Here is a 20,945-nt window from a genome sequence, read left to right on the forward strand (position 1 = left end):
ACAAGATTGCCTGAATTTGTGCAATTTCAAAGTGGGACAACATTGCCTGAAGAAGTGAAATTTGAAATGTTTACATTACCAGTGAGGATATTAAATGCCATTTCAATATTGTTCAAGGGAGATTGCTCTCTGGGCCAGTCTTGAATCCTCAACGGTGAAGGTATTGTAGTCGAGCTGTCTAGTCTTGATTATCCTCAAGTTTTATCTTCTGTAATTCGAGAAGAAACAAATTAAAGAGATTCACAAAGTTTAGGAAGTGTCTCGCCACCAAGAAAATGTTTAGTATTTAGCCGTCAAATGCTAAACATTTCCTTGGTGGGGAAATGCTCCTAAGTTCTGTGAACTTTTGGGGCTCGCTTCAGGCTACAAGAGACAAAAACCCGGGGGTAATCGATAATAGACATTCTGAGTATAATACCTCAGCCGTTGAGGTCCGAAACTGGCCTAAAGAGCAACCTCCCCCTCAACAAGTATACATATTGGATTTGATAATTTCGATGCTGTAAAACTTCTTTAACTTAATCAGGTAGTGGGGAAGACAGTACCAGATGGGGATGGTTTAAATGTGTATGTGGATACTGATGATCCTAGGGAGTCCTCAAACATACCTGGAGACGTTCTTATGGCTGCGGATCAAAGATCAGAAGCACGTGCGATGAAAAACTATGCCATAGCCGATGAACTTCACCAGAAGATTATTAAATCAGGATACCGGTTAGCTACATTCAACTTGTCAAATTTTTAGTACTACTGTGATTTGAGATTGTTAATCGTTGTTTGTCTGCAGGGTCATAGACTTTCAAAACGAAGAGATTCTTGCTCGAAAGTATCGGATTCGACTGAGGTAACATTATCTGTTTGAAGGACTTTTATGTTCTATATTGTAACTTGTTGAAAGCATATATACAGGGGTATAGATGCACTTGAGATGTTGATGCCGTTCGGAGAAAAAGCAAAACAAGAGTTGGTTAAGCTTGTTGATGGGAAATGTTTGAGAGTGCTTGTCTACGGGGAAGATCAATACGGTCGTTGTGTTGCAGACGTATATTGCAATCACATTTTCGTGCAGGTAGATACCCTTTTCGTAAGCTTCAATTCGGTTTACCCGATAAGAACGATTAATCCGCAAATCTGTTACTTGAACAGGAAGTAATGCTAAAGAAAGGACTCGCATGGCATTATGTAACCTACGACCAACGGGATGAATTCGTAGACGTAAGTAAACAACAATCCTGTATGTTCTTGCACATCGTTGAGTTAAAACTTGTGACTATTGTCTTTGTATGTATGTAATATCAGTGGCAAAAAGAGGCTCGGGCAAAGAAAACTGGCCTTTGGGAACAATCAAACCCGGAGAAGCCATGGGAATGGAGGAAGAAGAACAAACGAGAAGGTAGGTAACACTGTCCTTAAGGATCCATAACATCTTGAGAAGTAATAAAAGTACACAATTATCATATTTGTGTAAAGGACCATGTTCGATCCATTCCTATATCTCTTGTTTGTATGCCATGCTTATTATTATCAAATGATTGTCAAACATATATATATATATACATTACTTTTGAAACATGGATGTGCTCCTAAATTGATCTCTAAGGAGAGCATTGTACCATAATATGGCGTGCTAGCTCCACTCAAACATATGGACTCCATTTAACAAAGACATAACATCATATTCATGTCCGCCAAATCAAAACATCTTCATGTAGGACCAGAGTTCTATTCAAAATTTCCAAGCACAGATTTGCATAAAGATCTGTTCAGCATGCAAAATCCCCAACGATGCAATCCATAAAATACCAAAATCCGTGAACAGGAAAAAGAAAGTATATTCCATTAAATGAAACTCCTTTACATAAACAAATCAGTCATAACAATCTATGATCTCAGTGGCATATACAGCAACACTTGAAAGAACAAAAGATGATAAAAAACAAATGATCATCAAAGGATACACAAAAGGAACAAAAAATAATCAAGTGAGAGTGTGAAAAGAACAGAAACCACATCTCTATTTGGCAAAATAAAAGCAGCAAGTGAAGAAGCATCATGACCCACAACACCGCAAAAGCAATTATTGTTCAGTATCTATCAAAGAAAGGATGAATTAATAAAGGAATACAGGTTATATACCTTAATTTGCATCATCCTTCAATTCATTAGAATCAGAGCCACTAGCATCTTAATCGGGGAAACTTTAGTATGAAATTATTTTGAAACAAGTCTTAAAGGGTAGGTTTGGATGGGTAATATGGTAGGTTTGGTTTATTTTTTATGCTACGCTAGAATATCGTTATAATATCTAATTTCATCATCACCGTTGTTTTTATACTAATTGCAGATAAATGTACCGCTCATCCAAACTCACCCTTAAAATTAACTTGATTCATAAATTATTTTATATGGTGGTGGTCTGAATGGATTCTTACCTTTTAATCTATAGTTTGATTAAGATGAGTTAGTTACATAACATTAGCTATGGAGGTTAAATGATTTTTTTATTCTTTTTATTTTTGATATTGAGTAAATTAGTCCCTCTAACAAATTAAAGCAATTTAATTCTTATCAATTTTGAACGTGAGCAACTGAAGACAATTAATCACAATAGTATAATTTTTTTTTGTCGATTGTATATATTTTTAATTAGTATAATAATAAATTTAACTCTTAAAATTTGCACATTATGCCAATTTCATCTTGATTTAATAAATTTGTCGTAAAATTTACATATTCTTATCAATTTGATTAATGATTTAAGAAATTTAGCTTGTAATATTTATACATTTTGACAACATTTATAATTTAAAAATTGTGTAAAAAATTTAACACGATGATTAATTGTATTTAATAGTTTTTTTTCGAAATTAACAATGATTAAATTCCTCTAATTTTGTTAAGAATATCAGCATTTGGAGAGATGTTTTTTTTGTCTACTGTATTTGCTTGAATATTAAAATTTTCACTAAGCTGCAATTAAACAGGTAAAAGACGACAGATAGAAAATAGCCATAATCAATGTCCGTTGCTTACAACCTACGGCAAGGATAAAAACCCCCCGTTGACTGTGAAGTTTAGCTTCAATTAGTTCTTAGATTTCATCCAAAATTTCATCATCCACCAATCACAACTCGCCACGTGTGTGTCTCCTTTGTTTGTTAATCAACTTCTTAAAGCTATCATCAGAATTCAGATTCCTTGCTTCCACTTAGAATGTTACTTCTAACACCTTCAAAACCATACAACTTTTTGTCTTGTTTCTTGTTTTTGAGCTTCATTTTACCCTTGATTCTTGGTTTCTTCTGTCTTCCAAGAGAGGATTTGAAAATGGGGAATGCTCTAACTTTGCTGTACGCCCATTTCTGCAAACCAACAACCACCGCCGGAGACGCTGGATCCTTTGGCTCCCACGGTGGCTCATCGGCCGACGGTGGCGTTTCAGCTCTTGCTCATGATATCTTCCAGTTTGAACTCACTTCACAGGTAGTTAAGTTTCCTTTACCATTACTGCTCTAATTCTGTCATGTTTTGCTTATATTTTTTTATCAAATTATGGTTTTGGTTTAAGATGTTGTATTCTAATGATGTTATTAGTTATTATAAAGTTAGCATAGCTAAGTCTTTTAGTTCAAACGATAATGAAATATAGTCAATAGTAGTATTGTCCATGGGTTAAGCTAGATCAACTACTTTTATTTCTCGGATTAGTTAGAATTCAATTCTAATAATTTAAAAAAAAAAACTTTTAAATTTACATTTACATTTAATTTTGATTTTAATTTTAATTTTTTTTTAAAATTTTTGAACAATAAAATGAGTTGAGTTGGATCGACTCAAAAATAGTCTAGACTTGAATTTTTAATCGGCCCAACTTGACTAGTAGATAAATCTAAGTCATTAGAAAAGGTTTTTTTTTGTGTGTGTGTTTAAATACTATTGTTTTAATTGAAATAATTTACGGTGTAATTATTTGAAATAGTTAAATGACATAAATATAGGGATTATGTCTTGAACTTAAGCATAGTAAAGGTCAGGGGCGAAGCCATAACAATTTTTTAGGGGCGGATTAAATTTTAATTTTTTATAATTTATATCTTTATAATTTTAAAAGGATTAAATCAAATTTTTATAATTTTAGGGGGGTTAAAAGTGAAATTTTATCTTTACTAATTTAATTTTTTTAAAATTAAGGGCCTAAATAATAATTTTATATTTTAGGGGGGTCGGAGCCCCTGACAGCCCCTTAGATTCACCTCAGGTAAAGGTACTAAACTCATAATTTAGCCATTTTATCAACTTGCATTAAATTTTAAATTTTAAAAAAATATATTTTGGTTTACTAATTGAATTTTAGTTCGATTGGTATAGGCATTGTTGTTAATGTAGGAGAATGTGGATTCAAGTGCGATGAAGCATATTATTTTCCTATTTACGGGTTGAGAAGGAATTATAATTAGTTTTAAATCTTTCAAAAAGAGCAAATCTAATAAGAGATTTTAAAAATAAAAATAATTTGGTTTAATTTTAATCATGATTTTGATTGTATTGCCCAACCTATTTTAGGTTCCTGAAGGGCTAAGCAACCATGTGGTTTCATCCAAGAAAGCTCAGGCCAACTGGTAATAATTTATTAATTAATTAATTTTATAATCTCAACTAAGATGATATTTTTTTCCCTTAATTTTGTAAGGTATAGAAAGCTATTAGATGCTTGGAGTGAAGCAAAACCTCCACCAAAAACATCCGAGGAAGCTTCAAAGTTTGTTGCTGACAATTTAAAGGAACATCAAAAGGCAGATGTTGAGGTAATAAAGAACATAGATCTTAAAACATAATTGACATTTGCCACAATTTTTGTTAGAATTTAAGAAAAACAGGACATTAATGCATTGTAGATATGTTTTGTAGGGACTTTTGGCATTTTATGGTCTGCCTCTCCCTCAGACACCTGGCCAGTCTTCTGCTAACTCCCAAACATCATTGCCTCAAGGAGTTAAGTTCGAGTTCCAGACTTTACCGGTAAGGACGCTTCGATCCAGCCCCAAACTTCATGTTTTCATTCAGTTAACGGTTTGAACCGATTGAATTAGGTGGATATGAAAGCAATACCAGATGGAGATACCATAACTGTGTATGTAAGTACTACTGAACCCTGGGAATCATCCAACATACCTAAGGACGTACGAGTAGCAGCTGCTCAAAGATCGAAAGCATGTGCCGACAAGAATTATACTAAGGCAGATGCACTTCAGAAGAAAATTACTATTTCAGGATACAGGTATTAAGCTATCAAATCTTCTCATATACGATAAATGCCCGTTCGGGATCGGTTTCTAACAGCCCTAGCTTGTTGCTATAGGGTGTTGAATGTTCGGAACCAGGAGATTCTTGCTCGAAAATACCGAATCCGGCTAAGGTAACACATTTATTTGTTTAATGTTCAATGTTCAATGTTTTATCAGCTAAATGTCAATCTAAAATGTGGGATAGGGGTATAGATGCACCAGAGAGCTCAATGCCATACGGTAAAGAAGCGAAAGAAGAGTTGGTTAAGCTTGTTGGTGGGAAATGCTTACGAGTTCTCGTCTATGGGGAAGATCGATACGGCCGTTGCGTCGGAGATATATATTGCAATGGAAAATTCGTACAGGAAATTATGTTGAAAAAGGGGCTTGCATGGCATTACTCTGCTTATGACCAACGTATAGAACTAGCAACTGTGAGTAACCAACAGATCGATTCTCCATTCCTGCACTTGTTTCAATCAAAACTTGAAAAAACTGTCAAATTCTAAATGCTATGTACTTGTATGAAATTAGTGGGAAAAGGAGGCTCGAGCGAAGCGGGTCGGTTTATGGGCTTTACCGAATCCAGAGAAGCCATGGGAATGGAGAAAGGACAAACGACAAAGCAGATGACAACGTCTAATACCTTGAATGAACCACATTTGACATGTACATGAAGGAATATGGGTGCCCTATAACTTGTACACAAGACCAGGGGAATCTACAAACCATTTGACCATGGTCAATTTGATGTTTTATTCTGATTTTAGAAAGTGTCAGTAACATGTAACATTTGTTCAAACAATTAAATCAAGTATTGTAACATATATATTTTATCAATTTGATTCTTGTAAAAATTTATAGAACTCTTACCGCATCAGTTATCGAAATGTACTTGATAATATTTATTAGTTTAAAGCATCAAAAGGCAACTCTTGTGTCATTAAAACATGTATATCAACCGAAAAATTTAGGGTAAAATTTTTTATTATTATAAGTCACATTATATTTCATCTCCTTTAGTAAAAAAATTAAACAAATTAGACCCTAAACATTAGATTAAAGAATAAATTGATTTTTTTTATTAAACTATACATTAATAAAATGAGACTAATTTACAATTTTTTTATTAAAAAAATATAAAATACAATCTAACTTTTAATTAACCTAAAATCTATGATGATGATGATGTAAGAGCTTTGAGGTGACGAGATACTATGAATTTTTTTGAGTAAAGGTCAGTAGTACCAATAGGAATCTGCAAACGAAATTCATTGGAAGCGCCTTTGACCATAAAAAAAAAAAGCCCACTATAAGTCTTTCTCCATCCTTGCTTTTCTTCCAGCTTTCTCTTACCCCAGTCCTCAATATCTCCTCTGTAGTGCTTCAGCAAATGTTTTGGAAGCTAGGATTTTTCAAGATGGGAAACGCTCTCAGGCTCCTATATGGGAAATGTTTTCAGCCCTCCACCACTGGGGATTCTGATTCAGTAGGGCCACCTTATACCACTACAGCTCCTGCGGTTTCAGCTCTTGCCCATGATCTCTTCAACTTTGAAATCACATCCCAGGTAATGATTATTTCTGTGTGTTCTCTTTGTTGATCTTTTTGAGCTGAACAAAGCTTATCTGTTTGTTTAAAATTGGAAACTGGTTTCTTCAAGGTCCCTGAAGCTCTCAGTCAGCATGTTGTATCATCAAGGGAGGCTCAAGTCACATGGTAACTAACATATGTGATGATGATGATGATAATGACGATGATGGTCAACACCATCTGGTTGACTTTTTTTGGTCTGTTTTACATTAAGGTATGGAAAGTTATTGCAATCATGGAAAGAAGCAAAACCCCCACCAAAAACACCTGAAGAGGTTGCTAGGCTTATTGTTGAGACCTTGAGCAGACATCAAAAGGCAGATGTTGAGGTATAAAAAAGGCCAATAGCATCAAAAACATTAGTTATGTACTGCTGTTAATGCTATTGCAGTGATGTTTTTTGTGTTCTAATTTACTTTTAGGGTTTATTGGAATTCTATGGCCTTCCTCATCCTTCTATTTTAGCGGAAATTTCTACTGGTGTCCCGACAAGATTGCCTGAATTTGTATTTCAAGGTGGGACATTGCCTGAATTTGTATTTCAAGGTGGGACAAGATTGCCTGAAGGAGTGGAATTTGAAATGCATACATTGCCAGTGAGGATATTAAATGCCATTTCAATATTGTTCAAGGGAGATTGCTCTCTGGACCAGTCTTGAATCCTCAACGGTGAAGGTATTGTACTCGAGATGTCTATTATTGATTATCCTCAAGTTTTATTTTCTGTAATTCGAGAAGAAACAAAAGAGATTCACAAAGTTTAGGAAGTGTCTCGCCACCAAAGAAATGTTTAGCATTTAGCCACCAAAGCCAAATGCTAAGCATTTCCTTGGTGGGGAGATGCTCCTAAGTTCTGTGAACTTTTGGGGCGCTTCAGACTACAAGAAACAAAAACCCGGGGATAATCGATAATAGACATTTTGAGTATAATACCTCATCCGTTGAGGTCCGAAACCGGCCTAAAGAGCAACCTCCCCTCAACAAGTATACATATTGGATTTAATAATTTTGATGCTGTAAACTTCTTTAACTTAATCAGGTAGATGGGAATACAGTACCAGATGGGGATGGTTTAAATGTGTATGTGAATACTGATGATCCTAGGGAGTCGCCGAACATACCTAGAGCCGTTCTTATGGCTGTGGTTCGAAGATCAAAAGCACGTGCTAAGAAAAACTATGCCAGAGCTGATGAACTTCGCCAGAAGATTATTGAATCAGGATACCAGTTAGCAACATTCAACTTGTCAAATTTTTAGTACTTCTGTGATTCGAGATTGTTAATTGTTGTTTGTCTGCAGGGTCATAGACCTTCAAAACGAAGAGATTCTTGCTCGAAAGTATCGGATTCGACTGAGGTAACATTATCTGTTTGAAGGACTTTTATGTTATATATTGTAACTTGTTGAAAGCATATAAACAGGGGTATAGATGCACCTGAGATGTCGATGCCGTTTGGAAAAGAAGCAAAAGAAGAGTTGGTTAAGCTTGTTCATGGGAAATGTTTGAGAGTGCTTGTCTACGGGGAAGATCAATATGGTCGTTGTGTTGCAGACATATATTGCAATGGCATTTTCGTGCAGGTAGATACCCTTTTTGTAAGCTTCAATTCGGTTTACCCGATAAGAACGAATTAATCCGCAAATCTGTTACTTGAACAGGAAGTAATGCTAAAGAAAGGACTCGCATGGCATTATGTAGCCTGCGACCAACGGGTTGAATTCGCAACTGTAAGTAAACAACAATCCTGTATGTTCTTGCACATCATTGAGTTAAAACTTGTGACTATTGTCTTTGTATGTATGTAATATCAGTGGCAAAAAGAGGCTCGGACAAAGAAAACCGGCCTTTGGGTACAATCAAACCCAGAGAAGCCATGGGAATGGAGGAAGAAGAACAAACGAGAAGGTAGGTAACACTGTCCTTAAGGATCCATAACATCTTGAGAAGTGATAAAAGTACACAGTTATCATATTTGTGTAAAGAACCATGTTTGATCCATTCCTATGGCCTTCCTCATCCTTCTATTTTAGCGGAAATTTCTACTGGTGTCCCGACAAGATTGCCTGAATTTGTATTTCAAGGTGGGACATTGCCTGAATTTGTATTTCAAGGTGGGACAAGATTGCCTGAAGGAGTGGAATTTGAAATGCATACATTGCCAGTGAGGATATTAAATGCCATTTCAATATTGTTCAAGGGAGATTGCTCTCTGGACCAGTCTTGAATCCTCAACGGTGAAGGTATTGTACTCGAGATGTCTATTATTGATTATCCTCAAGTTTTATTTTCTGTAATTCGAGAAGAAACAAAAGAGATTCACAAAGTTTAGGAAGTGTCTCGCCACCAAAGAAATGTTTAGCATTTAGCCACCAAAGCCAAATGCTAAGCATTTCCTTGGTGGGGAGATGCTCCTAAGTTCTGTGAACTTTTGGGGCGCTTCAGACTACAAGAAACAAAAACCCGGGGATAATCGATAATAGACATTTTGAGTATAATACCTCATCCGTTGAGGTCCGAAACCGGCCTAAAGAGCAACCTCCCCCTCAACAAGTATACATATTGGATTTAATAATTTTGATGCTGTAAACTTCTTTAACTTAATCAGGTAGATGGGAATACAGTACCAGATGGGGATGGTTTAAATGTGTATGTGAATACTGATGATCCTAGGGAGTCGCCGAACATACCTAGAGCCGTTCTTATGGCTGTGGTTCGAAGATCAAAAGCACGTGCTAAGAAAAACTATGCCAGAGCTGATGAACTTCGCCAGAAGATTATTGAATCAGGATACCAGTTAGCAACATTCAACTTGTCAAATTTTTAGTACTTCTGTGATTCGAGATTGTTAATTGTTGTTTGTCTGCAGGGTCATAGACCTTCAAAACGAAGAGATTCTTGCTCGAAAGTATCGGATTCGACTGAGGTAACATTATCTGTTTGAATGACTTTTATGTTATATATTGTAACTTGTTGAAAGCATATAAACAGGGGTATAGATGCACCTGAGATGTCGATGCCGTTTGGAAAAGAAGCAAAAGAAGAGTTGGTTAAGCTTGTTCATGGGAAATGTTTGAGAGTGCTTGTCTACGGGGAAGATCACTATGGTCGTTGTGTTGCAGACATATATTGCAATAGCATTTTCGTGCAGGTAGATACCCTTTTTGTAAGCTTCAATTCGGTTTACCCGATAAGAACGAATTAATCCGCAAATCTGTTACTTGAACAGGAAGTAATGCTAAAGAAAGGACTCGCATGGCATTATGTAGCCTGCGACCAACGGGTTGAATTCGCAACTGTAAGTAAACAACAATCCTGTATGTTCTTGCACATCATTGAGTTAAAACTTGTGACTATTGTCTTTGTATGTATGTAATATCAGTGGCAAAAAGAGGCTCGGACAAAGAAAACCGGCCTTTGGGTACAATCAAACCCAGAGAAGCCATGGGAATGGAGGAAGAAGAACAAACAAGAAGGTAGGTAACACTGTCCTTAAGGATCCATAACATCTTGAGAAGTGATAAAAGTACACAGTTATCATATTTGTGTAAAGAACCATGTTTGATCCATTCCTATATCTCTTGTTTGCATGCAATGCTTATTATTATCAAATGATTGTCAAACATATATATATATACATTACTTTTGAAACATGTATGTGCTCCTAAAATTGATCTCTAAGGAGAGGATTGTACCATAATATGGCATGCTCAACTCAAACATATGGACACCATTTAACAAACAAAGACATAACATCATATTCATGTCGGCCGAATCGGAACATCTTCATGTAGGACCAGAGTTCTATTCAAAATTTCCAAGTATAGATTTGCATAAAGATCTGTTCAACATGCAAAATCCCCACCGATTCAATCCATAAAATACCAAAATCCATTAAAAGGAAAAAAGAAAGTATATTCCATTAAATGAAACTCCTTTACATATACAAATCTGTCATAGCAATCTATGATCTCTATAGCAAATATAGCAACACTTGAAAGAACAAAAGATGATAAAACAAATAATCATCAAAGGATACACAAGGGGAACAAAAAATAATCAAGTGAGAGTGAAAAGAATAGAAACCATATCTCTATTTGGCAAAGAGAAAAGCAGCAAGTGAAGAAGCATCATGACCCACAACACTGCATAAGCAATTATTTCTCACTATCCATCAAAGAAAGGATGAATTTATAAAGGAATACAAGTTATATACCTTACTTTGCACCACCCTTCAATTCATTAGAATCAGAGCCACTAGCATTATAACCTGAAAGAAACCCCAAAGAAATCATTTGTGAAATCAATTGAGGGCGACCAAGTTGAGCTTTTGGCATGTTGGGCACTGTCCTAAAAGATATTTCGTTCTATAGCATATTTTAAGAATAGTATTCAACGTTTCAAGCTATTCAACTCGGGCTTACATGTAGAGATGAGAAGAGAGGGTACCCCGCCTGGATGCTTATCACTAACTTTCCAAACTGAAGCTTTACTAATTCAAGCATGCCCCTAATTTCATGAGAAATGGTTTATTACTAATACAATCAGCATTCCAAGTTCACTACAAGTGTATTTTGACACTGTTGGTAACATCATAAAAACAAAAGAATCCAAACAAAACATACAACATAATAAAGCATACTAGCATTAAAAGCAACAAAAATTTAGCCGTTTTACAAGCATCTATAGCCATAACCAAGCGTGCAAAACTGGTTTCATATGGTTCCACAAAGCAACAGTAATGTGAATCAAATTTAGCTCTTTTTCCAAGCATCTAGAAGACAGCAGCTACATCAATTGAAAAGCTACAAAAATGAATCAATTTAGCCCTTTTAAAAGCATTTATAGCCATAACCAAGCATGCATAAGTGGGAACCTTTTGGATATCTTTAGGAACACCATAGCCATTGCAATCCTTTGTCCAACAAGTACTTGCATATTGGTATCACCAGCTTTAGCTTCCTTAAGAGCATCATCGAACCGTACTTTCACTAACTGGAAAACCACCCGAGCCAACGGAATCCGATCCGGGTCAACCCGGTTATCCATTTCCTTCTGCTTCACTCGCTCCGAATCCAACTCGGACTCACTTTTTCAGGGAAAGAAACGCGGTTTATCGATATGGGTTTTACGTGTTACGCTCACTGAAGCTTGTTTGATGGGACTACTTCTGTAAAGTCTCGATCTTTCATTTCATTTTCCCATGAAAAGACAATCATTTTCTCTTTTCTTTATTTGAATTTAGTTTTTTTAAAATGAAAATTAATGAATCAAGAAAAGAGAAAAAGGTAGAGGAAATGGGTTTACTTTGCTCGGATTATTCGATTGCTTTTCTTTTTTCTTATCAGGTTCTCAGGGTGATAGTTTCCCTTTTAGGGTAGGCAGCTTTGATCTTTGAGAGTTTGGAGAGTGAAATGTCCAATTTTGAATTTCATCCCTTTACTTTTAGAAATTTTGATGATTTAATCCTTCTACTTAATCTATCATGCTCTAATTCTTTGCTTTTTTTATTATTATATATTTTTCAAAAATTAGGTCTACATGACACAATAATATTTACAAACTATTTGAGTTTAACTTGAGAGAAAATTTGAACTCAATTTTATAATTATCGAGTTTTTTATTTTAAATATTTGTATTATTAAATCATGTTATTGCTCTTAATATATATTATTAATTCTAAGCTTAATTATCGAGTCAAGCTCAAGATTAGGTATGAAAACTAATAAACAAGCATAATTGAGCTTGAGTTCATTAAAATAAATGTTCAATTGAGTTCGAACCGAGTATCAAGCTCCAAGTTTCAAGTCGAGCTTGAACTTACTAGTATTCAAGCTTGGCTCGTCTCAATTACACCCATAATGAAAACTAAGAGGTTAATCGGAGTTATACGTGTGAACTTGAAAGGCTAATTTTTAAAACATTTGGTTAAAAAAAATTAAAAATGTTTTAGCAAATTTAGTTAAAACCTCACAATAGTTGATTAAAATTAAATAAAAAGTGAACTACTTACTTAAAAAAACCAAATTTGTTTTTTTTTGTAAATTAAAACACTAAATTTGGATACTTAAAAAAAATTAGAAATATTAATTGTGATTAAGGATAATTTTGTTCTTCAAAAATCAAAATCCCACAGCTTAGCCAAAATTTCCCTTTTCTCATCTTCATCATTTTTATTTAAAATTTTGCTTCTGAGCTTCATTCAATTAAGTGGAATTTATTGGAACTTTAATTATCCAATTCCCTATTAAAGGTATGTTACATTTTATGCATGAGAAATTTTGATTAAAATTGACAGCCTGGAAAATAGGATTCAATTTCAAGAACATTGTTTTTGCACATTAGAAAAAAAGAGGTTAATTACAATATATTCCAAAATGCTCAATTTTTTTTTATTTTTTGAAAATGTAGAAAGTTTTAAAAGTTGTCTCTATACACTTTTTTTTTTCTTTAAATTTTTGTTTTCATCCACATTGCTTCTTCCTTTTTCCAAAAAGGACTAATATCAATATATACTTAAAGGATAAGTATTCTTGTTTGAATTTTTTGGAAAAAGGAAAAGAAAAAAGAAATGTTAAAGAAAGCAAAGCACTGGCTGGCCCTATTATATTGGTTAAATTGTGTTTTGGTCCTTATATTTTATTCTATTTGAGATTTAGTATTTTTACTTTATTTTAACATAAATTGATCCTTCATTTTTATAATGTGATTAGTTAGATCAAATAATTAAAACATTTATTTCAACTCATTAAATTGACCTAAATTTTTTTATATTAAAAATAAGTTTTTTTACGAAATAATTACTCCAACAATTTAAATTATAATAATAAATTTGAATAGTTAGTACATTTTTACTTTTGCCCATGATTTTTTTGTATGTATATTTTTTTTAAAATTCCATAAGGTAGATTTAAAAAATTGTCATGTATATAATTATATATCAACGTTATTAGCGCGACCCGAACCTAGGCCACATTTGGGACGTAAACACCCTGGCCATCAAAATTATTATTTTTTAACCTTATGCATTTTTTTTAGTTTTAGTGATTAGAGAGGAATTTGTTTTAAAAATAGTGAGTTCATTTTTTTTTTAAATATGGTTGAATTTACTAAATTTTGAATCAAATTTTATTTTTATAAAATATTTTTTCCTAAAAAAAATTGTGGGTTGAATCTTCAATGTGGCTCCGCCACTGCTAACCAATAACATTACGAAAATTAAGGTCAAATTAAATTAAGGGACTAAATATCAAAATTAAGAATAGTATAGGGATTAAAACAAAAAATTCTCCTTTTTAATTTCTTTTACATGTTTGAAAACAGTGTAGCGTGAATTGTATTAAAATAAAGCAAAAAAAAAAAAAATCTGACATTGTTGGCCTTGATTATGTAATAAAGGTAGGTAGGGAAGGGGTTAGCTTCTCCAAGTGTGTTCCAACAGAGCAAAAATCATTAGCAATCAAAAGAAAAAGAAAACATAGAGAAGATTGGAAATGGAAGATCAAATGGTAAAGGTTGTCGGAGAAAGATTTTGTGTTCCTTACACCATGGAACTTGTCGTAAAGAGGAAACTACAATCGTTTTCTAAATCACTTTACGAAGCTTTCGATGCTACCGGAAATTTTCTTCTCCAGGTCGACGGCGGTGTTTGGAAATTTCAAAAGAAAAGGGTTATGAAAGATCCCGCCGGTTTGCCGGTCGCCACTTTGAGAGAAAAGGTACGTAATGGTAATGAAAAATATTATGGTTAAAATACGTTATCAGTCCTTATACTTTTCGTTTTTTATTTATTTAATTTCAAATTTTAATGCTAATTGTTAAAACTGTTAAAATTATTTTTTTGTTAAATATAAGTTCATTGCAAAATTATTTTTTAGTTACGTAGTTATCAATTGAGTATTTTTTTTATTTAAAAATGTTACACTAAATAACTAAAAAAATTTAATGATGTTAATAGTTAGACTTGAATTTTAAAATTTAGAAAGTAAAGAGACTAAATTCATGAAAATAAAAATATAAGGATTAAAGTCACATTTTAACCACAATATTTTGGTTAAAATATGCCATTTTTCCTTTTACTTTTTCCAAATTTAGAATTTAGTCTCTATATTTTTATTTTCAGAAATTTAGTTATATTTTTATATTTTCAAAATTCAAGTCCAATTGTTAACACCGTTAAATATTTCTCGTCAAATTTGTTGATGTAGCATTTTAAAGTAAAAAAACTCACTTGGTAACTATGTAATTAAAAAAATAACATTGCAATGAATTTGAATTTAACAAAATAATTTTAAGAATGCTAACAATTTGATTTGAATTTTGAAATATAAGTAGATAGAGGTGGACAGTGATTAAGATTTTGGGGGGCTAAGACCCCCAAAGTTTTTGAAAATTTTTATTATAACCTTCAATTTTTAAAAAAAATTATTTAAGCCCCCAAAAATTTTTGTAAATTTTCATTAAACCTTCAAAAATTTTGAGCGTTATAAAATAGACCTGCCAAAATTTTGAAAATTCTCATTTAAGATACTCAAAAATTTAGTTCTCTCAACTTAATGCCAAGTTTGTCACTGATACTAAAAGGTACAATGACTAAATTATAAACTTATGAAGAGTACAGGGATTAATGTATTATTTTAAGTTTTTAGCCAAATATTGTTGTTTGGAAAGTGATTTTTTTTTTTTTGGGTAATGAATTTAATGAAGTATGGATTGATGGTAAATCTTGCAGCAGGCATTGTCATGGAAACATCAATGGATGATTCATCAAGGTGAAAGCTCAGAGAGAAACCATTTTCTTTGCACCGTGCAAAAATCAAATGCGCTTAGGATCAAAAACAATTTGGATGTTTTCTTGGGGAATCGGTACAAGGATCATGGCAGAGATTTTCATGTCACCGGGAGTTTTTCTTCGCTTTCCTTCAAAGTTATCAGGGCTAATACAGTCATTGCCGAGGTACTATTAACAGGTTAATATAAGTTTTAGTCCTTGAACTTAAAAATTAAGTTCATTTTAGTGCATTTACTTTTTTTATCCATTTTGATACATGAGTTTGACAATTGAGTTTCATTGTGAATTTAGATTCCATCAAGATTTGATGGCGTGACACTACAAGATTATGTCACTTTATCACTTGGATTTCTTTCTTTTTTTCCTTTTAGTTTTCAAGTGATTGATATGATATGATATGATACAATCTCTGAAATAATATAACTTTTAGTCCTTGAACTTTACAATTAATTCCATTTTGGTACTTGCACTTTTTTTTGTCTACTTTGATACATAAACTTGACAACTAGGTCTATTGTGAATTTGAATTCCATCAAAATTTGATGACGTGGCACGATGTAATTGTGTCACTTCATCACTTGGATTTTCTTTTTTAATTTTTAAATGATGACATAGCATAATCTTAGAATGACACATCACCAAATCTTGAAGGAATCTAAGTTTAATGACTAAAGTGGATCTAATTATTAAATTTAAGTACCAAAATAGATGCAATTGTTGAGTTCAAGGACTAAAAGCTTTATTAACCCTAAAATAACATAAAACTCTTTCTCCTTCCATTTTTGTTGTCAAATGTGTTTGATTTAGTAGTGGGGAAATGTTAAAAATATTTTAAATGGGTTTATCTTTCTTTTCCTTTTTATTAAAATTTATATTTTTCGAGATTAATATTTTCATACAAACCTTCTTAGAGGAGAAATCCTTATGTGTTCCTAGGGGCAAATGTTCATTGAGATTGGGGACTCGGATCCTCAATTTTTGAAAATTTTAATCGACTCTTAATTTTTTTAATTTTTCATTAAATCTTTTAAAATTTTTAAAAATTTTAATTAAACCCTTCTAAATGTCAAGATTGATTGTTGTATAATCCTTCAAATGTGATGTGAATAAATACAGGTTAGGCACAATTTCACATGGGGGAGCTGTAAGGGGAAAGAAAGCTTCAAGGTTAAAGTATATCCAGAAGTGGACTATGCTTTCATTGTAGCTTTGTTGGTGATTATGAACGAAAGTGACGGTCCATAGTATCTAATGCTGTGTGATTAGTATCCCAGCACAATTTTATGGCACATATACATATATCTATGTACAAAACCCAAGGGAAATTAACCTTAATGTGAGTGCATAGTTAGGGTGCCAGTTTTTTTTTTCCTTAATTTCTTTTTTATTTATTTTATTCCATCAATTTGGGTTGGGTCTTTAATTTGGGTTTAAACATTAAACTAGACGAGTCCAAGCCTTAAATTATTCAAGTCTGATTTAAGAAAAAATTATTTAGGTTTGGTTTAAGAAAAATGTGATTATCAAAATACCTACGTAATAATAATTTAAAATATATGGTAATGAAATTTATATTTATATATGCTCTAGTATAATCATACATAGAAACAATAAATAGTGTTGATACAAATTATGGTAAGGGAAGAGAGTGAGGACGAGTAAGCGGCGGTCCTATGGAGATTGGTTCATTTAAAGTAGCGGAAAGCTAAAAAGGAATAAGAGGGCAAGTTAATTGTTCCAAGTAACTTTAAGGGCCATGAAATTGATCTATTTTTCATTGTTGGGAATGTATTTATAGGAGAGGTCTTCTTGTTTAGTAGTATGACATGATAGGTTGTTATGAGGGAAGATGCTATCATGCAATACGCGAAGGATGCGCACTGTGGGCCCTTTTTTGTTATGCATTCTATAGTATAAAGTTGTTATACTCAGGTGGATTCTTATTGCCTCAAGGGAGTGTTTGCACCTAAAAAGGGAGCGTTTTCTATTTTTGGAGAGAGTAAAGGGTTGGCACTCTTTTAATCATGACAAGTGATTCAATCAAAACATCTTCTTAAGTAGAGTCAACAGAAGGGTCAACACTGTTTGTACAGTTGATATATTTTATTTGATATATAATTGGTGTAAAATTTTAACTTTATAAGCAAGTTAAGATTTTGCTACATATTTTTATTTGTTTTTAATTATTTAAATATAACTTAAGAACACATAGAAAAATCTCAATCCACTTATGTAAATAAAAATTTCCACCGTTTATATACCAAATAATTATCCATAAATATATCTTTTACTTGAAACTTAAATCCAACCAAAATTTCAAATATAAATTATAATATTTAATAGGGAAAACATTTGGTACACTGTTAATGAAGTTTTTAGATTTCATAAGTCGGGTCAAGGGGTTGACAAATATCCTATATTAGGAAGGAGCTATAAGTAATTTTAAGAATTATATAAAAAAACAGATATAATTAGAACAATAATAAGATTGTTCAATACATATAATTTTTAAGCACAAAAGTGTAAACTTAATGTATTGTGTGAAATTAGAATTTGCAAAAGCATATAGTTGCCACTAGAAAAGTATTATATTATATGCTTTTCACTTTCACTATCCATTTGGTTTTTTTGGTCCCATTTATGGCTTTCGTATGTCATTTGGCTTTCTAATTTCAGAGATAAACTCCAATCCTTTATTTAATTTTTTTTAAATTAAAAAGATAATTAATTGATTTAGTTAAAAAAATGATTTAATTTTTTTTAAAAGGTTAATGGTCAAATTTAGTTCAAGAAAATATTAAAATGAAAAATTATGTAAATATTAAGGGCTAAATTTAGTATTATGCAAAAATAAAAATATTAACAGAATTTCATAGTTTTGTTAAATGTATGGAGTTACTATTTGGTACAATGATAATGTTCTTTTTTTTTAAAATTCTGAAAAATGACTTTAAAAAATTGTCATGTCTCTTTTTTTTAAATATTTATTTTTAATACTCTATTGTACATTTATATTCCAACCCATAAATACGAGAACTATGTACTTCAGTGCACTTAAACTCATATCATCTTGTATTGACAATAATATTAATACAAATTGAATTAAGACCCAATCGACGTATTTAATATATTTTAACTTTAAAACTTCAAAACTAAATTAACAAATTTAGTTGGTGAGGAAAAAAGGAAATGGCATATTTTGGGGCATAACCTTTTGAAAATGGAGATACTACAGCATATATATTTAGGAATCATATGCTTTATAATTTTAGTTAGTTCAGATCCTTAAATATATGATATTGACTTGTTTAATTAATTTAATTATCCCTTTTTTTTCATTTAAATTGGCCCACAAAAACAAGATAATACAATAAATAAATAATTAAACAATAACACTGGTAATTTAGGGGAGGAATAAAAGAGTAATAATACTAATTACTTACTTTCACTTTTTTTTTTTTACTTACATTTGCTTTCTATAAATTGATTGGTAAATATTGAGATTTTTGAGTATTTGAGTACAATATTCAAGTTCAATCATGCATGATTGTCATTAGGGATATACCGAAGAAAAAATTTTAGGGATTGAGATTAAGTTATATATTTTTTGAAAGGTTAATATACGATTCCACTCTTGTATTAACTTATATCATTATGGTTTTTAAAATACTGAAAAAATATAACATTTTTGGAGTGAAATTATTATTTTACCATATATATAAATTTTGAGGGTCTAAAATAGAAATTTTCCATTTTAAGAGATCAGAGCCCTTGCCAATCCTATTTTGTTCTTGTACATTTTATTTAATTCTATTTTATAATTATTAGAATATATATTTGTAATCCTAATCTACTTGTTTATAAACTCTAAAAAAATGGAAAGGAAAGAAGGAATTGGTCACCACATCTCCATGCTAAATTTGAGTTGAAAATTGGATATATTCATGTGGTAGAAAGCGATACATTCATATGGATCATTTAATATTCCCCATTTATTTTTGGGCATATGCTTTTGATATCGAATATTACTCATAATTTATATATTTATATATATATGTGTGTAAAATAATCAAATAGCTCTTCTTGGTCCTGTATGATATGATTTGCTTCTTATCATGTAATATTCACTATTTTTGTTGTATGATTAAAACTTGCAAATCTAAAATCAAACATTCTATGAGATTTTTTTTTGGTAGTAAATAGTAAATATGTTTGGTTAAAATATATCATAAATTCTTATAATTTTTGAAAATTTAAAATTTAATCTGTATTTTTATTTTTAAGAATTTTATTTTATTTATATAAGTCATGTCCCGACAAGAATATTTAATGTAAATTTAGTAGGATCAAGAAAAAGGTTAGAGGCGTCGTTCTAGAAAACGAAAGACACTTTAACCTTCTCTAGAACTTTATTGATATTCTATTAAAATCTACTAATTAGTTTTTTCATTACATCTTTTGGTTGAAGTATCGGAAAGTGTTTCGAAATATAAGTTTTTATTGGAACCCACCCATTGTTTGAAAAGTCAAAAAGGGTGGGCACCGAAAGTAGAAAGTAAAATTGGTTGGCAAGTTGGGTTAAAAGTTGGCATGGGATAATTGCAATTTTGGTCCCTAATTGTATAGGGACATTGCAAGTTGATCCTTGAACCTCAACTATAAATAGGCCTAACCATTTCTTACTTTCTTCATCCCACACTTGCCATTCTCTACTTAAGGCAATTGTTCTCTCTCCCTATTTGTAAACTTTCACTTGTATTTTTGGAGTGAAATATATTTGGTAGTGCCCGAGGACGTAGGCAAAATTTGCTGAACCTCGTTAAAATTCTAGTATTCTTTATTTTTTTGTTCTGCATATTTTGCAAGTGTCATTGTAGTAATTTATTGTGCTATTAAATTACGATAGAGGGATATTCTGGCTAGGAAAGATCTGGTATGTAAGCGATCCTCGTGATCCACCTCTCTTTCCTGGGAATTGAACTTAGTGTGATTTTTCAGTACAATAATTTTACTCTTTCACACGCTTCCGCGCAACAGTTTTGATGTATTGATACATTTTCTTTTGTCTTATAACTTACACACCGGGGTAGTTAGAGGCTCTAGCCCCTTAAAATAGAAAATTTATTTTTTAGTACCTCTACTAATACATGATAAAGTTGCATTTCAATTCTCCAAAAACAGATAAAATTGTGAATTAATTTCTATACAATAATAATTTTGCATTTCAACTTTTATTTCAACCCTAAAAAATTTTTTGATTTCGTCCTTCACTCTAGT

General features: G+C 32.1%; 4 protein-coding genes across 7 annotated transcripts; all 4 read left to right on the top strand.

Moving 5' to 3' along the window:
- The first annotated feature begins 323 nt into the window (after positions 1–323).
- Positions 324–1,308, top strand: LOC121208158 (staphylococcal-like nuclease CAN2). Its single transcript, XM_041078652.1, has 5 exons — positions 324–470; positions 518–714; positions 788–844; positions 910–1,069; positions 1,147–1,308. The coding sequence occupies exons 1-5, from the start codon at positions 324–326 to the stop codon at positions 1,291–1,293; spliced, it is 708 nt and encodes a 235-aa protein (XP_040934586.1). The 3' UTR covers positions 1,294–1,308.
- A 1,679-nt stretch (positions 1,309–2,987) lies between these two features.
- LOC107936363 (staphylococcal-like nuclease CAN2) lies at positions 2,988–6,196 on the top strand. The gene is made up of 8 exons (XM_016869076.2): positions 2,988–3,483; positions 4,564–4,619; positions 4,691–4,805; positions 4,909–5,019; positions 5,091–5,278; positions 5,360–5,416; positions 5,491–5,719; positions 5,820–6,196. The coding sequence occupies exons 1-8, from the start codon at positions 3,214–3,216 to the stop codon at positions 5,916–5,918; spliced, it is 1,125 nt and encodes a 374-aa protein (XP_016724565.2). The 5' UTR covers positions 2,988–3,213; the 3' UTR covers positions 5,919–6,196.
- LOC107936364 (staphylococcal-like nuclease CAN2) lies at positions 4,717–10,530 on the top strand. Its single transcript, XM_041078410.1, has 16 exons — positions 4,717–4,805; positions 6,668–6,855; positions 6,949–7,004; positions 7,093–7,207; positions 7,301–7,474; positions 7,918–8,105; positions 8,179–8,235; positions 8,301–8,460; positions 8,539–8,607; positions 8,692–8,785; positions 8,911–9,041; positions 9,486–9,673; positions 9,747–9,803; positions 9,869–10,028; positions 10,107–10,175; positions 10,260–10,530. The coding sequence occupies exons 2-16, from the start codon at positions 6,679–6,681 to the stop codon at positions 10,359–10,361; spliced, it is 1,797 nt and encodes a 598-aa protein (XP_040934344.1). The 5' UTR covers positions 4,717–4,805; positions 6,668–6,678; the 3' UTR covers positions 10,362–10,530.
- A 2,478-nt stretch (positions 10,531–13,008) lies between these two features.
- On the top strand, positions 13,009–17,027 carry LOC107936362 (protein LURP-one-related 14). Of its 4 annotated transcripts, XM_041078412.1 has the most exons (4): positions 13,009–13,130; positions 14,276–14,595; positions 15,609–15,833; positions 16,785–17,027. In XM_041078412.1, exons 2-4 carry the CDS (start codon positions 14,371–14,373, stop codon positions 16,911–16,913), a joined length of 579 nt encoding a protein of 192 aa, XP_040934346.1. In that variant the 5' UTR covers positions 13,009–13,130; positions 14,276–14,370; the 3' UTR covers positions 16,914–17,027. The 4 variants fall into 4 exon arrangements, with proteins under 4 accessions (XP_040934346.1, XP_016724563.1, XP_016724561.1 ...); XM_016869074.2 differs by lacking the exon at positions 13,009–13,130 and having other exon boundaries at positions 14,219–14,595; positions 15,609–15,846; XM_016869072.2 differs by lacking the exon at positions 13,009–13,130 and having other exon boundaries at positions 14,219–14,595.
- The last annotated feature ends 3,918 nt before the right edge of the window (positions 17,028–20,945 follow it).

This window comes from Gossypium hirsutum, chromosome A10 (genome assembly GCF_007990345.1).
Source record: "Gossypium hirsutum isolate 1008001.06 chromosome A10, Gossypium_hirsutum_v2.1, whole genome shotgun sequence".
Lineage (NCBI taxonomy): Eukaryota > Viridiplantae > Streptophyta > Magnoliopsida > Malvales > Malvaceae > Gossypium > Gossypium hirsutum.